The 21,851-nt window shown below is 43.3% G+C and overlaps 1 protein-coding gene across 1 annotated transcript in view; it reads right to left on the bottom strand.

Annotated features, from left to right (window-relative positions):
• The window catches only part of CAMK4 (calcium/calmodulin dependent protein kinase IV), a 341,896-nt gene that overhangs the window by 166,488 nt on the left and 153,557 nt on the right, over positions 1-21,851 (bottom strand). The window contains exon 2 of the mRNA XM_073624608.1: positions 530-608. Coding sequence (XP_073480709.1) covers positions 530-608 — 79 coding nt within the window. The remainder of the gene's footprint in view (positions 1-529; positions 609-21,851) is intronic.

Below are 21,851 nucleotides of genomic sequence, written 5' to 3'. Positions count from 1 at the left end.
TTTTTTTTACTGCAAAAATGAATAGGTATGATATATCCTTAACAGTTATTTCATAAAGTTGATGACAGGACTGATTAAAAATGAAATGTGTTATAATTGCTTAAAGGAATAAGGGGCCTATTTATAAATGTTAACACATAAGATCCTATTTGGATTCAATTTAAAAAAGTTGTGCGACTCCTGGGTCAAATTTTTTAAAACTTTTGATAAAGCATTTATAAGTCGACTTCTAAAAATGTGTAAACCACAATTCAGCAAAGATTAATTGGTTTGTCTGGAGGACCATTCTTGGGCTGACAGGAACAATTGCTACAACAGAGACCTAGGGGCAGTCAGTAAAAGCATGGCATGTGCCGTAGGTGCTATGGTCTAGTAACACCCCTGCTCACATGGGTATTATTATATTTGTGAATGTTAAGAGTGGATGTTATATGTATGGCAGAAAAAATATTTACTCTCTCATTTTACTTTAGTCATCCTATAGAAATAATTATGAGTAATCATCCATACAAAGAAATTGTCAACTTACAGTTTTCTTCAACATCTTGACAGCAAAAGGCTTCTGAGTTCCTTTTTGTCTGCATCTGTATACAACGGATGTTGCTCCCCTAGAAGATAAATTTTTCAACTGTTATTGTTGAAGGTCGTCGTAGTGCGTATACAGTTGGGAAAAAAATTATTTGATTCCCTGCAGTTTGCCCACTTCCAAAGAAATGAAGGGTCTATAATTTGTATGATAGGTGTATTTTAAATGATAGAGACAGAATATCAACCAAATATCCAGAAAAAAACACATAAAACAAATGCTATAAATTAAGTTGCAGTCCAGTGAGTAAAATAAGTATTTGATCCCAAAGCAAAACATGACATAGTACTTGGTGGAGAGACCCTTGTTGGCAAGCACAGAGGTAAGACATTGTTTGTAGTTGGTGATCAGGTTTGCACACACCTTTTCTCTAAATCCATAAGGTTTATTGGCTGTCTCTTAATGCCGAGTCGAGTTAATGCCAAAGAGCTAAATTTTGTTCTCATGTAACCACAGCACTTTCTCCCACTCCTTCTCTGAATCATTTAGATGTTTATTGGCATGACTGTACATGTGCCTTCTTGAGGAGCGGGACTCTCTGTGTTTGGAGGAAGAACAATGATGACTATGACCCCAAGAACACCAGCCCTAGAGTAAAGCACGGAGATGGAAACATTATGCTTTGGGGCTGTCTCTCGGCTAAAGGTACAGATTGACTTTGCTGCATTGAGGAGCCCATGGATGGGGCCATGCATTGTTAAATCTTGGATGAAAACCTTCTTCCCTCAGCCAAAACCCTGAAAAGATGGGTTATGGATGAGTCATTCAGCATGACAAAGACCCAAAACATACCGCCGAGGCAACAAATGAGTGGCTCAAGAAGAAGCACATTAAGATCATGGAGTGGCCTAACCAGTCTCAAGATCTTAATCCTATAGAAATTTAATGGAGGGAGCTGAAACTTCAAGTTGCCAAGCGACAGCCAAGAAACCTTAAGGATTTAGAGAAGATCTGTAAAAAAGAGTAGACCAAAATCCCTCCTGAGATCTGTGCAAACCCGGTCACTAACTACAAGAAAGGTCTTACCTCTGTGCTTGCCAACAAGGGTTTCTCCATCAAGTACTAAGTCATGTTTTGCTTGGGGATCAAATACTTATTTTACTCACTGAACTGCAACTCAATTTATAACATTCATATTATCAGTTTTTTTTCAGGATTTTTGGTTGATATTCTGTCTCTATCATATAGAATACATACCTAAGATAAAAACTATAGATCCTTAATTTCTTTGTTAGTGGGCAAACTTACACAATCAGCAGAGGAGCAAATAATGAATTACTATTTTCCCACTGTATGCAAACTCAACATTTCAGTGAAAGAACATTTTAATAGCATGCTATTGGTATTTTAATAAGATCATGATCCAGGTTTACCATTAGGCGGACACATTAGTGTAGGACTTACAGTGTACCTTACCAGCTTTGGTAAAGTGCTGCATAGGCCACACAGAGCCACCTTCATCCGTTAGCAGCTGTAATGACTGTGCAACTGACTATGAGCCCAGACTTGTGTAGCAAGTGATATTGATGTACTGCAATGTCTGCAGATAGTAGCAATTATTATAGTTTATGCAGCAACATGACAGACATCAATGTAACAAGGATCAACTTATAGAAAATTATAGAATTATTACCAAAGGCCTACTGTACCTATTTACTCTGGGAAAAGAAGGGACCTTAGGACAATATTAAAGTTTCAGTATATTAGAGATCAGAATAAATATTTGCTAAGGAGCCTTTTTTTTTCTATCTCTAGGATTAAGTTAGGACTGTTAGAGGATGCCATCCTCCTAGCTTTGAAAAAAATATTTTATCATCAACATACAGTGCATCCGGAAAGTATTCACAGCACTTCACTTTTTTCACATTTTGTTATGTTACAGCCCTATTCCAAAATGGATTAAATTCATTATTTTCCTCAAAATTCTACAAACAATACCCCATAATGACACCATGAAAGAATTTTGTTTGAAATCTTTGCAAACTTATTAAAAATAAAAAAACGGGAAAAAAAAATCACATGTACATATGTATTCACAGCCTTTACCTTGACACTCAAAATTGAGCTCAGGTTCCTCCTGTTTCCACTGATCATCCTTGAGATGTTTCTACAACTTCATTGGAGCCCACTTGTGGTAAATTCAGTGGATTGGATATGATTTGGAAAGGCACACCCCTGTCTATATAAGGTCCCACAGATAACAGTGCATGTCAGAGCACAAACCAAACCATGAAGTCTAAGGAATTGTCTGTAGACCTTTGAGACAGGATTGTATCGAGGCACAGATCTGGGGAAGGGTACAGACAAATTTCTGCAGCATTTACTATCTGACAGTGACAAGAAGGTTGGTTTTATTTCAAGTCAAATACACACTAAAAAGCATCTTAAAGTGATTGTAAAGTCTCATTTTTTTCCTACAAAAATAATAAACATGTTATACTAACCTGCTCTGTTGCAGTGGATTTGCACAGAGCAGCCCAGATCCTCCTCTTCTTGGGTCCCTCTTCTATGATCCTGGCCCCTCCCTCCTATTCAGTGCCCCCACAGCAAACAGCTTGCTATGGGGGCACCCGAGCCGAGTCACAGCTCTGTGTATCCATTCAGACACAAAGCCCTGACCTGGCTCCGCCCCCTCTTTCCCCTGATTGGCTAGCTGACTTTGATTGACAGCAGCGGGAGCCAATGGAAATGTGTCTCAGCCAATCAGGAAGGAGAATTTTGAACGGCTGAGACACTCATGGACATTGCTGGACAGAAAGGGACCTCAGGTAAGTATTAGGGCGGCTGAGGGGGGGCTGCTGCACACAGAAGGCTTTTTATCGTAATGCATACAATGCATTACGATAAAAAAAACCTTCTCCTTTACAACCCCTTTAAGGACCCTTTCGTTAAATTTATTGTCCTCTGTGCCGTAGATGCACACATTTATCAAATTTTTTTCACTAATTGAACCATTTACTTAACAATACTAAAGTAATTTCCTTCATGACATTTAACAAATTTCTACCTTGAAGACTGAATACATTAATTTAACTTGAAAGATAAAGATGGTCCACCTTTATTTCCAGCCTAAAATATACTTGGCTTTGTAGGCTAAGGATATTCTTATTTTTATCAATACACCATGGAGTAGCACATAGGGCTGTGCAATGCGTTAATCTGCATTGTATAAAAGGTGCACATACATGCATTTTGTTCAGTTTATTTTGTAGGAAAGGCATAGTAAACTGATATAAATGGATTTAAAGTGGTATTAAACCCAGAAACAACAAAAGTTATATATTGCGGCTTACCAATACTTAAAGCGGAGTTCCACACAAAAATGGAACTTCCGCTTTTCGGAACCCTCCCCCCTCCGGTGTCACATTTGGCACCTTTCAGGGGGGAGAGGGGTGGGCGCAGATACCTGTCTAAGACAGGTATTTGCACCCACTTCCGGCATAGACTCCCATGGGAGTCTATGCCTCTTCCTGTCCCTCCGCGCTGTCTCCTGGGAAACACACAGTTCCCAGGAGAGAGCGGGGACCACTTACGATGCGCAGCGCGACTCGCGCATGCGCAGTAGGGAACTGGGAAGTGAAGCCGCAATGCTTCACTTCCTGATTCCTTCACCTAGGATGATGGCGGCAGCTGCCGAGAAACGAGCGGGTTATCGGCGTCGCCTGCCGACATCGCTGGACCCTGGGACAGGTAAGTGGCCATGTATTAAAAGTCAGCAGCTGCAGTATTTGTAGCTGCTGGCTTTTAATATTTTTTTTTTTTGTGGGTGGACCCCCGCTTTAAATGTAATGGCTGCATTGGTTTTCGTTTTTTTTTAGCCCTTGTTTCTTTCAGACCTTACACACTTTGAAGTCTATCCGCTCAGTGGGGAATATGTCCTCTGATCCCCGCTGAGGGGGTGGATAGCTGGTCCGTGTCCTCTCCACCTATGCAGAGCGGATACAGATGCAGCCCGCTCTCCGCTATGGAGAAAAAATGGAAAAGTGTAACTAAATTGGGTAAAAAGGAAGTTCTTAGCTAGTTCCTTCAGCAGGAATGCATGCTGATGAAAACTTCTCATGTCTGAATGAATCCCAGTATAACTAGAGGTAGGATTAGTAGATGTACACCTATGAAATCAGGTTTTCAGACCTTTTTTGCCTTTGAGTATTAAATATACCATCATTTTTCTAAGCATCATCAATACAATAAGCAGGGTACTATCCTGCACATGTCAACTTATCAGTAGGAGCAGACATGCTATTCCATGTATAAGGCTTCATGTATGCAAGTATGCTCCATAGTACATGTCTTTACACGCATACATGCACTTACAGTAGCAATAAAAAGTATGTTTTTTGGAATGATATGGATTTCTGCACAAATTGGTCATAAAATGTGATCTGATCTTTACCTAAGTCACAACAATAGACAATAACAGTCTGCTTAAACTAAAAACACACAAAGAATTAAATGTTACCATGTTTTTATTGAGCACACCATGTAAACATTCACAGTGCAGGTGGAAAAAATATGTGAACCCTTGGATTTAATAACTGGTTGAACCTCCTTTGGCAGCAATAACTTCAATCAAACGTTTCCTGTAGTTGCAGATCAGACGTGCACAACAGTCAGGAGTAATTCTTGACCATTCCTCTTTACAGAACTGTTTCAGTTCAGCAATATTCTTGGGATTTCAGGTGTGAATCGCTTTCTTGAGGTCATGCCACAGCATCTCAATCGGGTTGAGGTCAGGACTCTGACTGGGCCACTCCAGAAGGTGTATTTTCTTCTGTTTAAGCCATTCTGTTGTTGATTTACTTCTATGCTTTGGCTCATTGTCCTGTTGCAACACCCATCTTCTGTTGAGCTTCAGCTGGTGAACAGGTGGCCTTAAGTTCTCCTGCAAAATGTCTTGATAAACTTGGGAATTCATTTTTCCTTCGATGATAGCAATCTGTCCAGGCCCTGACGCAGCAAAGCAGCCCCAAACCATGATGCCCCCACCACCATACTTCACAGTTGGGATGAGGTTTTGATGTTGGTGTGCTGTGCCTCTTTTTCTCCGCGCATAGTGTTGTGTGTTTCTTCCAAACAACTCAACTTTGGTTTCATCTGTCCACAGAATATTTTGCCAGTACTGCTGTGGAACATCCAGGTGCTCTTGTGCAAACTGTAAACGTGCAGCAATGTTTTTTTTGGACAGCAGTGGCTTCCTCTGTGGTATCCTACCATGAAATCCATTCTTGTTTAGTGTTTTACGTATCGTAGATTCGCTAACAGGGATGTTAGCATATGCAAAGTCTTTAGCTGACACTCTAGGATTCTTCTTCACCTCATTGAGCAGTCTGCGCTGTGCTCTTGCAGTCATCTTTACAGGACGCCCACTCCTAGGGAGAGTAGCAGCAGCGCTGAACTTTCTCCATTCATAGACAATTTGTCTTACCATGGACTGATGAACAGCAACGCTTTTGGAGATACTTTTATAACCCTTTCCTGCTTTATGCAAGTCAACAATTCTTAATCGTAGGTCTTCTGAGAGCTCTTTTGTGCGAGACATCATTCACATCAGGCAATGCTTCTTGTGAAAAGCAAACCCAGAACTGGTGTGTGTTTTTTATAGGGCAGGGCAGCTGTAACCAACACCTCCAATCTCATCTCATTGATTGGACTCCAGTTGGCTGACACCTCACTCCAATTAGCTCTTGGAGATACTTTTTCCACCTGCACTGTGAATGTACACGGTGTGTTCAATAAAAACATGGTAACATTTAATTCTTTGTGTGTTATTAGTTTAAGAAGACGGTGATTGTCTATTGTTGTGACTTAGATGAAGATCAGATCACATTTTATGACCAATTTGTGCAGAAATCCATATCATTCCAAAAGGGTTCACATACTTTTTATTGCAACTGTATACGTGTAAAATTCCTTTTTTTTGCAAGCTATGATTTTAATTATGTGTATACAGATATATGTGCATACAAGATTACACGCATTTAGATGCAATTACATGCGTTTAAGCGTAAATTATGGACCTCAGATGAAGATTTTTCAATTCAGATTTTGCAGATCTGAATGCAATATGGTTTTACTGATCCTTACGCACTGTGAATGGACCTATAGAAAACAATAGAACTGGGTACGTGTGGGTGATTAGTGCAGAGAATAGCATATAGAAATGAATAGTAATCTCAGGGAAGGACAGCACTTTACAATCTGAGAGATATACAAAAAATCTCTAGATGTGGTGTATCTACACAAAGGAACTGACTTGAAGCTTTAGGCCTCATGCACACGAGACGCTGTTAAACGCGCGTTCAGAGGCAGTTGGACACTTTTTTCAACTACCCCTGAACTTATTCAATGTTATCCTCGTTTTTTGATGTTTTTAGGCAGTTGTGTTTAACCTCGTTTTTCCAGAAGCAAAAAAATGGGTTCAGACGCAAAAGTTTTCCACGTTTCAGACGCCAAACGCGGCTAAACGCCGGTACCGCGTTTAGCCGTGTTTGCGTTTATAAGTGTTTTTAAAGGAACCCTATTTTTTGGACCAGAAAACACAGAAATATGATGGTAAACTGCAGCAGAGAATGACAAATTTGGTGTACAAACACAGTGGAACTAGCACTACAACATATCCAAATTTGGGGTTCCTAGCACCAATTGGCCCCGAGATACGGGGCCCCAAAGTTGGGTCGCAAGTTGGGTTCCACTGAGTTAGCACACCAAATTTGGGGTTCCTAGAACCAAGTGACCCCGAGATACTGGGCCCCAAAATCAGAGAATGGCCTTTTGCAACCCAACTTTGGGGCCCTGTATATCAGGGCCACTTAGTGCTAGGAACCCCAAATTTAGTTATGTTGTAGTGTTAATTCCACTGTGTTAGCACACCAAATTTGGGGATCCTAGCACTAAGTGGCCCTGAGATAGGGGGCCCCAAAATCAGAGAATGACATTTTGCAACCCAAATTTGGGGCCCCGTATCTCGGGGCCACTTGGTGCTAGGAACCCCAAATTTGAATATGTTGTAGTGCTGGTTTTACTGTGTTAGCATACCAAAGTTAGAGTTCCTAGCTCCAAGTGGCCCTGAGATACGGGTCACAAAACGTCATTCTCTGCTCTGAAAACGCTTCTAGACGCAAACGCGGTAAAACGCGGCTAAACGCGGCATGCAAATGCGGTAAAACGGGCGTTTCTAAACGCCTGTTTCAGTTTTTAAAAACGTGTTCAGCAGAGTTTGCACCGGCGTCTCGTGTGCATGAAGCCTTACATCTGTGGACGCGCTGATGTGACTGTTAAATTGATAGCCATATCCTATTAGCAAATATATTTGGACAGTTACCTAACTGAAGTGATTTTATGAAGGAAACTTTGTTGCACTTTTAGATATCAGCTATGGAAATGCAATGTTGCAACAGGAATATGTGAACTTCTCATTATTTGGAGAACTCTGGACTTATGACAGATCTGGCTCAATACACCATATCTAGCATGGTTACTGAATGGATCAGGATACCACATCTAGCATGGTTACTGAAGGACTCAGGATATCACATCTAGCACGGTTACTGAACAGATCAGGATACTACATCTAGCATGGTTACTGAACGGATCAGGATACTACATCTAGCATGATTACTAAAGGGATCAGGATACTACATCTAGCATGGTTACTGAAGGGCTCTGGATACCACATCTAACATGATTACTAAAGGGATCAGGATACTACATCTAGCATGGTTACTGAAGGGCTCTGGATACCACATCATGATCTAACATGGTTATTGAATGGCTTAGGATGCCATACACAATATGGTTACTGAAGGGCTCAGGATACTACATATAGCATGGTTACTGAAGTGCTCAGGATGCCACACACAAACATGGTTTCTGAAGGGCTCTGGATACCTCATTTGGCATAGTTACTACAGGGCTCATGCTGCCATACACAACATGGGTACTGAAAGGCTCAGGATAGCATGGCTATCAAAGGGCCTAGGGTTCCATACAGAACAGGGTTACTGAAGGGCCCTGGAAACCACATCAAGAATGGTTACTGAAGGGACCAGGATACTACCTTCTAGCATGGTTGCGGAAGGGCTCTGGATACCACGTCTAGCATGGATATTGAAGGGCTCAGGCTGCCATAAACAACATGGTTACTGATGGGCTCAGGATACCATACATAGCATGGGTCCTGAAGAGATCGGGATACTACATCTAGCATGGTTACTGAAGAGCTCTGGATACCTCTAGCATTGTTATCAAAGGGCCTAGGATACCATACAGAACATAGTTACTGAAGGGCACTGGATACCATGCGTAGCATGGTTACTGAAGAATTCAGGATACCACATCTAGTATGGTTACTAAAGGGCTGATGATAACATAAGTGGCGGCTCGTGAAGTTTTAGGATGGGGGGCACCAGACCCTGCTCTTCCCTTTTTGCCCCTCACACTTATCATAAGCCCCACCCCTTATAGAATCCACCCATTCTGTCCCCTGTATTCCACTTGCTTCCACCCATAGTGTAAGGAGTATACAGCTCAGCATCACAGGGAAGAGTATACATCCCCAAAATCACAGGACAGGAGTATACAGCCCCAGCATCACAGGACAGAGTATACAGCTCAGTCTCAGAGATCAGGATATGTAGCTCAGCCTCACAGATCAGGGTATATAGCTCAGCCTCACAGATCAAATTATACAGCTCAGCATTACAGATCAGGGTATACAGATCAGCCTCACAGATCAGGGTATATAGCTCAGTCTCACAGATCAGGGTATACAGCTCAGCCTCCCAGATCAGGATATACACTTCAGCATTACAGATCAGGGTATACAGCTCAGCATTACAAATCAGAGTATACAGCTCAACATTACAAATCAGGGTATACAGCTCAGCATTACAGATTGGGGTATATAGCTCAGCCTCACAGATCAGGGTATATAGCTCAGCCTCACAGATCAGGGGATACAGCTCAGCATTACAGATCAGGGTATATAGCTCAGCCTCACAGATCAGGGTATGCAGGTATATATCATCTGTCCTGTATACAGCTACCTTCCTTCCTGTATATAGAGACCTTCCTCCATCATCACTGACTGCAGATATACATCATCTGCCAGTGGAGAGACCTCATCCAGCAGAGAAGCGCAGGGAACTGACTGAGGCACACTGCAGAGCGGAGGGCGGCTCGCGGCTGTCAGTCAGCTGAGCTCAGCTAGGAGGAGAACGAGACTTCACTGAGGCCTGCCCACGGCACCATATTGCCTGTGCATGGGTACCGGATTGTGTCGAGCCTCAGGGGGATTGTTGTGCTTCTCCAAAAGGATGCTTATGCTGGGTGGACTGGAACATTGTGCTGCTACTAGGGGCTTACCCGTTAAGAGGAGTCGCGCCACTCAGGCGTTCCACACGTTGGTCGCTCAGGCAGTCTCAGTCGGGGTCAGTCCACTGCACACAGGACAGCAGTGAGCTGGGAAACTGGAAGTGAGGTTGCGCTGTGCCACAAAAAGCACCACTCAATGCAGACTGTCCTCTGGTCCCCCCACCAATTAAAAGATAGGAAAGGAGGACAGAGACGAATGAGTGTACAGTGGGGAGTGTTAAGGGCACATCGATTGCGCTGCGAACACTCCCCGGCGCTTGGACACTCTTACAGTGCCCCCCTATTTTTTTCTTTTTTGTGTGATAAGCGTTCAGGATACCATACACAGCATGGTTACTGAAGGTTCAGGATACCATACACAGCATGGTTACTGAAGGGCTATGGATACTGCATGCATGGTGGTTAATGGAGGATAAGGATACCACACACAGCATGGTTACTTAGAGGTAAGGATACAGTACACAACAAAAATAACTAGGAGCTAGAGATACAATACACTGAAAATCACTAATGGCTAAGGATACCGCACACAGCATATTTACTAAAGGCTAAGAAAGATCACCCTGCACCATTATTAAGTGCTAAAGATGCTGAACACAGGTTACATACATGGTTACAAAGAGCTTAGTGTACCATATACAACATGAGCACCTAGGGCTTAGTGTACCACACCCAGTATGGGCTAAGGATGTTTTATGCAGCATGAGTGGAATTCCTACAATTATGTATTAATTATGCTTTAAGTTCACTTCTGTTCTAAGAGAAGAAAGACCCATCCTTGTTTTCACACAGTCAACCTAATATATGACTGTACCCAACTTCCAAATGCTGTATGGGGTTTATTTGCGAAAACTGGAGAGTGCAAAATCTGGTGCAGCTCTGCATAGAAACCAACCAGCTTTCAGGTTTTATTGTCAAAGCTTGATTGAACAAGCTGAAGTTAGAAGCTGATTGGCTACCATGCACAGCTGCACCAGATTTTGCACTCTTCAGTTTTAGTAAATCAAACCCTATGTCTAGGTCGCCTGCACGGTGCAGTTCCTCTGTGAATTGGCTGTGGTGTGACTCCTCACCATAAATTAAGATATGGGTGAAATGTTTTTACTATGGTATACTTACTATGGTATACTGAAGTATAATTACAAGCATTTCAGTGTCAAAGGCTTTTATTAACAATTACATACTTTTTTGCAAAAAGTCAATATTTGCAGTGTTGATCCTTCTTTTTCAAGACCTCTGCAATTCGCCCTGGCATGCTATCAATCACCTTCTAGGCCACATTATGACTGATGGCAGCCCAATCTTGCATAATCAATGCTTGGAGTTTGTCAGAATTTGTGGAGTTTTTTTTGTTCACCCGCTTCTTGAGGATTGACCACAAGTTCTCAATGGGATTAAAGTCTGGGAAATTTCCTGACCGTGGACCCAAAATTTTGATGTTTTATTTCCCAAGCCACTTAGTTATCACTTTTGTCTTATGGCAAGGTGCTCCATCATGCTGGAAAAGGCATTGTTCGTCACCAAACTGTTCTTGGATGGTTGGGAAAAGTTGCTCTGGGAGGATGTTTTTATACCATTCTTTATACATGGCTGTGTTCTTAGGCAAAATTGTGAGTGAGCCCACTCCTTTGGCTGAGAAGCAACCCCACACATGAATGCTCTCAGGATACTTTACTGTTGGCATGACACAGGACTGATGGTAGCGCTCACCTTTTCTTCACCTGACAAGGTTTTTTCCAGATGCCCCAAACAATCGGAAAGGGGATTCATCAGAGAAAATGACTTTACCCCAGTTCTCAGCAGTCCAATCCCTGTACCTTTTTCAGAATACCAGTCTGTCCCTGTAGTTTTTCCTGGAGAAAAGTGGCTGCTTTGCTGTTCTTCTTGACACCAGACCATCCTCCAAAAGTCTTCACCTCTCTGTGTGTGCAGATACACTCACACCTGCCTGCTGCCATTCCTGAGAAAGTTCTGCACTGGTGGTCCCCCCCATCCCACAGCTGAATCAACTGTAGAAGACGGTCCTGTCGCTTGCTGAACTTTCTTGGGCGCCCTGAAGCCTTTTTCACAAATGCAGTGGAAATGTTTTTTTATGAGATTAAGTTCATTTTCATGGCAAAGGGGGACTTTGCAATTAATTGCAATTCATCTGATCACTCTTCATAACATTCTGGAGTATATGCAAGTTGCTGTCATAAAAACTGAGGCAGCAGACTATATGAATATTTGTGCCATTCTCAAAACTTTTGGCCACAGCTTTACTGATATGAAGGCCTGCTCTGTTCCCACCCAACATTGCTTCTTTTACTACATCTTGGTTGGTGCAGCACTGGAGAGTCAAATAACATATCTCAGAACCTGGAGCACTATCACACATATTCTGTGCTGTACAGCATTTTTTCCCAGTTTTTTTATGTATTATGTCAAGTTAATGCAAAGTTTTTGAAACAAGCTGTTCACTTTAACAAATGAAGGGGGCTGCTGGCAGAACTGATTACAGTTTCGCCTACTCACTGCTTTCTTTCAAGCAGAGCATTCAAAAGAGCAGATACAAGGGAAAAAAAAGCTTTTCACATTGCATAGTAGCTAGTGCAGTTAGTGTTTTGCCTGGAGTTCTTCTTAAACATCATGCCACATCTGAGAGACAAATTACAAAGACTAAGGGCAGATCTCATTACATCTTCCTCCCACTCTCAGGGGAGAACGAGTCTTCTCCTTTTCCTAGATTTAACCGCTGTTCTGGAAATGGAGTGTAATGAGATGACAACATTTGCAAAATTATTGTAGAAACGTACAGTAGCTGCTTTAGAAATATGCCACTCCAATTAGCGCTTTTTCTCCCTTTCAGAAGTTGCCTCCCATTCATTCAGACATGCTGTCATAGCAGTCAAACCTGTACCTACACTCGATAAGTGCCATAAATTTCTCTCTCCGTATGGGTTTGTATACCTCTGACAGCACTGCTTTATTCCGCCATGTGATTTGAGTTGCAAAGATGGTTATTGTTACCAATTCAATAACTCTCCCAGAGGAGGAAGTGAAGCGAATTACATATAATCAGCAGCATCAAAAATCTGTCAGGACAAAAAAAAAATGCAGCCAGTACTATAGTCGTCGGGTATTTGTTTTAGCAATAACATATTATAAAACACAAGGTACTAAATGTATAACTTGCCCTCTGTCTATCATCCCCAAATACCTATCAATAGTTTACTTGTATTACACTGCTTGGCTATTATGATGTCATACACCGTGGTCATACCAAGCTTCCAGCATAGATACCTGGCATTGCCTAGCAAATATGTTGTATCCACTGGTGTGAAAACACATTTAAAAAAAAAAAATAATGTTTTCCTTCTAATGAACTTTTTCACGCCGGCCGAACGTATATATGGGGCCTCTCGGAGTGTGGGCCTTCATACCAAGGATATGTGTCGAGCCTGTGTAGAACAATTACTGTGCTGAGAGCGCGCTCCCTGCGCGGTAGCCAGAGGTTACCGGAAAGCTCCTGGTGCAACTAGCAATCGGGAGCTTTCCAATCATGTGACTGCTGTGACAGCCAACCACAGTGATCACATGACCCAAAGGCCCACTTCTGCCTCCCTGCGTTTAGAGCCCTTAAAGGGCTGGGAGGCAGCCAGTGTGAAGGGCTTAACCACTTGCAGTTTTACTGCGGCAGAATGGCAAGGCTGGGCGAAACAACGTTACCTTACGTCGCTTCCCTTTTGGCCACTAGGGGCGCACGCGCCTGCAGCGTTTGCACTGACCCGATGTGAGTGCCCGGCGGGTGCAATGACCGCCGGGCTACCGCAATCGCTCGTGTCAGAGCAAGAACCAGGATCTGTGTGTGTAAACACACAGATTCCGGTTCTCTCAGGGGAGTAGAGAGAGATCGTGTGTTCATACTATGTATAAACACTGATCTCTCTCTCCTCCTAGACAGTCCCACCCCCTACAGTTAGAACACACCTAGGGAACACAGTTAACCCCTTGATCACCCCCTAGTGTTAACCCCTTCCCTGCCAGTGACATTTATACAGTAATCAGTGCATTTTTATAGCACTGATCACTGTATAGTTGTCAATGGTCCCAAAAATGTGTCAAAAGTGTCCGATGTGTCCGCCGCAATATCGTAGTCCCAATAAAAATCGCAGATCGCCGCCATTAGTAGTAAAAAAATAAGTAAATAAATAAAAATGCCATAAATCTATCCCCTATTTTGTAGACGCTATAACTTTTGCACAAACCAATCAATATACATTTATTGGGATTTTTTTTACCAAAAATATGTAGAAGAATACATATTGGCCTAAACTGAGGAAAAAATGTGTTTTTTTAATAAAAAATGTGGGATATTTAGTATAGCAAAAAGTAAAAGATAATGTGTTTTTTTTTTCAAAATTGTCGCTCTTCTTTTGTTTATAGCGCAAAAAATAAAAACCGCAGAGGCGATCAAATACCACCAAAAGAAAGCTCTATTTGTGGCAAAAAAAGGACGTCAATTTTGTTTGGGTACAACGTCGCACGACCGCGCAATTGTCAGTTAAAACGATGCAGTGCTGTATCGCAAAAAATGGCCTGGTTATTGAGCAGCCAAATCTTCCAGGGCTGAAGTGGTTAAAGTATAACTAAATGCACAACTTTTTTTTTTTTTTTTTTTTTTTTTTTAGTTTTGGATAAACTGGAGAAGGATTAGAACACCTGTCAGGTTTATTGCTGTCTGTGTTGGAGATTCACTTTCTCTATTTGTCCTGTTTACCATTATCATTGAAAGTGAAAGTAAAAAATAATCCAAGATTTTGGGTTGTCCCTAGAAAAGTAATAGAGGGGAAATCTTCCAATGGGGACACTAGTTCTGGTAACCTGGGGGGCCTCAAGGGATTCCCTTAATTTGCAGGAATTTCCTCTTACTTCTTGTTTTGGCTATGGGACAGGAAGCTTACGCAAATCTCCCCATTGGGACAATTAACTTTACAGTGGTTATAACCCTCCCTTACTCTATCTAAAATCAAAATTAAAAGTTTTGTCTATAGTGCTACTTTAAAAGAGAAGTATGGGAGTATTTTTTTTTTTTGGAATTATTATTACCTAGGTGGATGCAGCATTGGTCCAATGCTGCATCTGTCCCCCGCCGGGTCTGAGGCTGAGAACTGAGTGAACAAACACCACTGTCAGTGTCACTGTGACTGTCAGTCAGCGGTTCTCTGCTCTGCCCCCCCCCCCCCCGCTCACTGGACTGTGGAGGGGGTGGGAGTGGCTGGCTCAGGCTCTCAGTGGCTTGCTGAGAGGCTAAGCCAGGTGCTGGTCCAGGCTTTTGGTTGGATCCTGACCATATGGTCGCGATCTTTCCCCATCCTGGACCGGCTCTGTGGTGTCAGCCTACAGCCGGCTTCATCGCTCCTGTCATCCACAGGAGAAGTACAGTGAAATGAGCTTTGGCTTTACTTCTCCTTTACGGTTGAAGATGAATAAGTCGAGTGTTGGAAGATAAATAAATCCTACAATTTCTGCGTTCAAATGTGGTTCCCGTGCATCATACATTGGAAAAAATGATAGAATTTATTTGACTATACTGTAAGTATAATGTAAAGAGAAACATTTTCCCATCAACAACTTTCATACAATGCTCTCAAGAAGTTTATAGGACGCAAAGATCAAAGAAATATAACAATGTACTTCCCCTATTGACTTACAAATGGAAAATGGCCCACGCACTCTTCTCTGATACCTCCAAGTCCTAGAAGTATTATATATATATAACCTTTGCGCTGTGTTTGTTGGCCGTAAAAATGCAAGTTTAACTTAAGGGTAACTCCACTTTTGTGGGAAAGAAAAATAGCAAATAAAGAATAAATAATATAGCGTATACAACTGCGACACAAGTCATATTGTAATTGAATGTTATTAAAAATTACCTTTCCTTTTCAATCTGCAGCTCTGTGATTTTCTGAAACTGCAATGCAATATGGCTACCTGGAGGTGTTCTGTACACAGAATGTGTACAGAACGCCCCCCAGAAACATATTTTCCTGCTTATGTGATCGGCTTACTGTTTTTTCCAAAAGTCTACACTAATGCCCCGTACAAACGGTCGGACTTTGTTCGGACATTCCGACAACAAAATCCTAGGATTTTTTCCGACGGATGTTGGCTCAAACTTGTCTTGCATACACACGGTCACACAAAGTTGTCGGAAAATCCGATCATTCTGAACGTGGTGACGTAAAACACGTACGTCAGGACTATAAACGGGGCAGTGGCCAATAGCTTTCATCTCTTTATTTATTCTGAGCATGCGTGGCACTTTGTCCGTCGGATTTGTGTACACACGATCGGAATTTCCTACAACGGATTTTGTTGTCGGAAAATTTTATATCCTGCTCTCAAACTTTGTGTGTCAGAAAATCCGATGGAAAATGTGTGATGGAGCCTACACACGGTCGGAATTTCCGACAACAAGGTCCTATCACACATTTTCCGTCGGAAAATCCGACCGCGTGTACGGGGCATAAGATGCAAGTGAGAATTCAAGCATCCTCTGCAACAAAAGTTTCATTTTTGGTGAGATATTTCCAATAAGAAATCACGTCTAAAGGGATGCAGGCCCAGCAGCTTTCCTCATTAGTGCTCTGCATTTGCACAGCTGGTTGATAATTATGAAATCACTCCCATTAGACCCACTTTCCCACATGCACACAGACACACAGGGATTTCTTCAGAATAACAAAAGGTAGAAATCTGCAACAAAGTTTGTTAAAATCCTTGCCATGTACACAGATCACTCAGAGGGGATTGTTTTATTCTCAACAAAAGTGGAGTTACTCTTTAAAGCGGGATTCCGGCCATAAAAAATAAAAAATAAAAGTCAGCAGCTACAAACATTGTAGCTGCTGACTTTAAATAAGTAGTTACCAGTCCTGGGTGCCGGCGATGTCGGCTGCCCGAGGCCGACCTGCCCCTCGGCTCTCGGGTCCCGGCACCGCCATCCTAGGTAAGGGAAACAGGCAGTGGAGCCTTTCGGCTTCACTGCCAGTTTCCTACTGTGCACGTGCGAGCGGCGCTCTGTGAATGGCCCCGTGGTGTTCTGGGAACACACACAGTTCCCAGAAGACAACGGGGCTGCTCACCAAGGAGCAGAACATGCTGCGGAATCGGGAGAGGCAGATTAGGAAGACTGCCTAGCAACAAGGGTTTAGGTAAGTTTACAAATTTTTTTTTTTTTCAAATTTTTTTTTTTAATTTTGTTTTAGGATTTTTGGTGATTTTTTTTTCAGGATGGCCCTCCACTTTAATGTTAGAATACTAGGTAAATATAATTAACATTCCAGCTATGTATTTGTTCCACTATAGCCAATGAATGTTCACTTCTACTTATACTGCACTCCCCCATTGCCCCAGCCTTGTATGAGAGCCTTGTAAAAAAAACAGTAGTGTTGGCATGGGGCACATACCAGTGGTGTATTTAGGTTTTGTGCTGCCCTAGGCCTGACTAAACTCATGCACCCCCCTAATTTAAATACGACCCACCCCTTGCTGCCGAGGCCACACCCCTTTGTGTTTAAGACCTGCCCTATTATCTGTAAACCACACCCCTTCCTCTTTAGGCTCATTTGGCACCTTTCAGGGGGGAGGGGGGAACAGGTACTATTCCCCACTCCCTGGAGCATGCAACTAAATGTGGACTGTTTAAAGGGTTTGCATTGATTTTAGCATGCATGGAGCACTTTGCACATGCCAGTGGCGGCTGGTGCTCAAAATTTTTGGGGGGGTGCAAACAAACTAAGAAATTCAGAAAAAAAGACATCAATTGCAGCCTCACTGTGCCCCATCAAATGCAGCCACTGTTCCATCAAACGCAGCCACTGTGCCCACCAAACGCAGCCACTGTGGCCACCAAACGCAACCACTGTGCCCATCAATTGCAGCCACTGTGCCCACCAAATGCAGCCACTGTGCCCCATCAAACGCAGCCACTGTGCCCATCAATTGCAGCCACTGTGCCCACCAAACGCAGACACTGTGCCCCACCAAATGCAGACACTGTGCCCATCAATTGCAGCCACTGTGCCATCAAACGCAGCCACTGTGCCATCAAACGCAGCCACTGTGCCATCAAACGCAGCCACTGTGCCCACCAAACACAGCCACTGTGCCCATCAATTGCAGCCACTGTGCCCACCAAACGCAGCCACTGTGCCCACCAAACGCAGCCACTGTGCCCACCAAATGCAGCCACTGTGCCCATCATTTGCAGCCACTGTGCCATCAAATGCAGCCATTGTGCCCCATCAATTGCAGCCACTGTGCCTTTAAACGCAGCCATTGTGCCCCATCAAACGCTGTCACTGTGCCCCATCATTTGCAGCCACTGTGCCTTTAAACGCAGCCATTGTGCCCCATCAAACGCGGTCACTGTGCCCCATCAAATGCAGCCACTGTGCCTTTAAACACAGCTATTGTGCCCCATCAAACACTGTCACTGTGCCCCATCATTTGCAGCCACTGTGCCTTTAAACGCAGCCATTGTGCCCCATCAAACGTGTCACTGTGCCCATCATTTGCAGCCACTGTACCTTTAAACGCAGCCGTTGTGCCCCATCAAATGCTGTCACTCTGCCCCATCATTTGCAGCCCCCGTGCCTTTAAACGCAGCCATTGTGCCCCATCAAACGCTGTCACTGTGCCCCATCAATTGCAGCCACTGTGCCTTTAAACGCAGCCATTGTGCCCCATCAAACGTGTCACTGTGCCCCATCAATTGTAGCCACTGTGCCATCAAATGCCAACACTGTTCCCATAAAACTCTTATAATTTTTTTCAATAACTTTACCTGCTGTGCCGAGGAGAAGGGTCAAACAGTGTGGAGGAGGGTAGGCGGAGCATAAGGCTCCACCTCCGCCAGTCATCGGCCGCTTATGGGGGCGTGAGTCACACGCCGCCCCCCGCATGAGAGAAAGTCCCCCCAACCGTCTTCCTGATTCCCGGTGTCTTGTAAAATACAGTCCCCTATCATATAGTGTCCGCGCAGGCGCAGTACGGAGGACAAAAGAGACGCCGAAAGTCTCTGAAGTTTAACAGCTGATCATCAGCTGTACACGGCGCCTGCACTTTTATTCTCACCCTGTCCAGGTTCATTCCCTACTATCCAAGTGGACATAGAGTGAGAATAAATAGTTGCCGAGCGCAGCGAGGCCGTTGCCCGAAGCGCGGCGAGCGAAGCGAGCCCGCGAGGGGCCCTCTTACACAGCCATCGCTAAGAAGTGCCGAAGCGCCGTGTACAGCTGATGGTCAGCTGATCAACTTCGGACACTTTCGGCATCTCCTTCTGCTCCGTACTGCGCAAGCGCTGCGCCTGCGCAGTACGGAGCGGACACTATCCGATAGGAGGACAGTATATGTCAGAACACCGGCTCCCGCACCCGTCCCCCCGCACACATGCAGCCCACGGCAGCCGCCTTGCTGTAGCGGGTGGCGCTGCTGTGCATGGGCGTGCTTGTCAGAGGGTGGAGGGGCGTGAGCTCTGCTAAGCACGCCCATACACACGCCCCTCCACTCTCTGCCAAGCCATACACAACAGCGCCGCTACAGCAAGGCAGCCGCCGTGGGCTACATGTGTGCGGGGGCGGCCGCGGGAGCTGGGAAGCGGGTGGGGGGACTTTCTCTCATGCGGGGGGCGGCTTTTTTTGCTGCCCCCCGCAAAGTGCCGCCCTAGGCCTAGGCCTTGTCGGCCTAGGCCAAAACACAGCCCTGGCACATACTGTATGGGCATTTGCAGCCTTTCTAAAACTGTGGACATAATTAGGGGAAGGGAGAGCACAGATATGACTTCTTTGTTCAATCAACAGATTGAGAGGTGACACTACTTTATTCCTGTAATAGAGAACATGGTTTCACCTTCCTGGCTATGCAGTGCGACAAGGTGCATGAATCACAAAAGAAGCTAAACTGAAATATTTAGGCAGGCAAAATAGGTCACATAATATATATATGACAGCAGGAGAAGGATCCTCTCCCCACACCTGCTGTCACATTTTCAACACAGTGTAGCTGTGCAGGGCTCCACCCACAGAACTCTATGAATGAATGAACTACAAGTCCCGTCATCAACCACAGCAGACATACAGTATCTCACAAAAGTGAGTATACCCCTCACATTTTTGTAAATATTTTATTATATCTTTTCATGTGACAACACTGAAGAAATGACACGAGATCTTGTAACACTAATGAGTCACATGACACCAGGGAGGGAAAATGGCTAATTGGGCCCAATTTAAACATTTTCACTTAGGGGTGTATTCACTTTTGATGCCAGTGGTTTAGACATTAATGGTTGTGTGTTGAGTTATTTTGAGGGGACATCAAATTTACACTGTTATACAAGCTGTACACTCACTACTTTACATTGTAGCAAAGTGTCATTTCTTCAGTGTTGCCACATGAAAAGATATAATAAAATATTTATAAAAATTTGAGGGGTGTACTCATTTTTGTGAGATACTGTATATATATATATATATATATATATATATATATATATATATATATATATATATATACTCTGCTACAAGACTGATTTCACTGATTTCACAATAAAGTATATCTAAAGCCCAAGCTTTTTATTTTGTTTTGAGGAATGAGGAAGGGATGGTTTTTATTTCTGTTTGTGCTCCCACTGGAGATTCACCTTCCGTATCTGTTCCGGTGACCAATGCCCAACAAGACCAGGTGGTGGGAAATCCACATTTTTTACAGTTTTTACTGTGACAGGAGGAAAGAGGGAATCTTCCAAAGCAGACATCTGTTTTTTGTGACAACTGTCTACGAGGGAATATTTAGAGCAATTTCTTCTTAAAGCAGTAGTAAACCGTCAGAAAAATAAAAAGCAATGGGCCCCCTGCAGGTTTAAGTCATAATGTACTAGCACCGCATACTAGTACATTATGACAGACTTACCTGTCTGCACAGCGCTGTCATGGCTCCCTGTTGCTGACATCTTCTCCCAGTCTTCCTTCTGGGTCTGCAGGCTCCGGCTGTTAGAGTGGGCGGGGTTGCGTTGACATCGCCCCCCAGCTCCTTCAGAGCGTATGGTTAATTCCACTTTAAAGTGGTTGTAAACCTCAGACATGAAATATGAACAAAGCACATCCCTCTATAGTGTGTATATGTCTCAATTAACCACTTGCTGACAAATTATGTACCTGGTATGTGATTTGACTTCAAATGGTTGTACCAACTGGCCGGAGATCCAAAGAAAGCCAGAATCGCCTTTGATCGGGTCTCCGCAATAGTTACCCGAAAGCGAGGACATGACATCACTTCCGGTTTACCTGGCTGTCATCAGCAGCATTTTTTGGAATTCGAAAGAATTCAAAAACGCTGATCTTGGTGTTTTGAATGCTTTTAAGTGCAAAGGAGGGACTTGGGGTCTTATTGACCCCCGATCCCTCCATAAAGAGTACCTGTCACGTCCCTATTGCTTTTACAAGGATGTTTACATTCCTTGTGACAGCAAAAAAAAAAAAAAAAGCAACGGCCAACACGTGCGTCGGTCCTGCACACACAATTTTAAAGCATGTTTGCTATCTATTTATCGGCGTGACATCATCTTTTATATTTTACAAAAAAATTGGGGTATGTTATGTATTTTTTTTTTGCATTAAAATTTTAAAAAATGTATTTTTTAAAAATGTGAAAATTGCATTTGAAAAACCGCTGCGCAAATACCGTGTGACATAAAAAATTGCAGTGACCGCTATTCTATTCTCTAGGGTCTCTTCTAAAAAAAATTTATAACGTTTGGGGGTTCAAAGTCATTTTCTAGCAGAAAATACAGATTTCTTACTTACGTAAACAACAAATGTCAGAAAAGAGTCTTTAGTGGTTAAGAGCA

The sequence above is a fragment of the Aquarana catesbeiana genome, linkage group LG01, assembly GCF_042186555.1.
Source record: "Aquarana catesbeiana isolate 2022-GZ linkage group LG01, ASM4218655v1, whole genome shotgun sequence".
Lineage (NCBI taxonomy): Eukaryota > Metazoa > Chordata > Amphibia > Anura > Ranidae > Aquarana > Aquarana catesbeiana.
The sequence above is the reverse complement of the archived record's forward strand: the minus strand, read 5'-3'. Positions and strand labels throughout refer to the sequence as shown.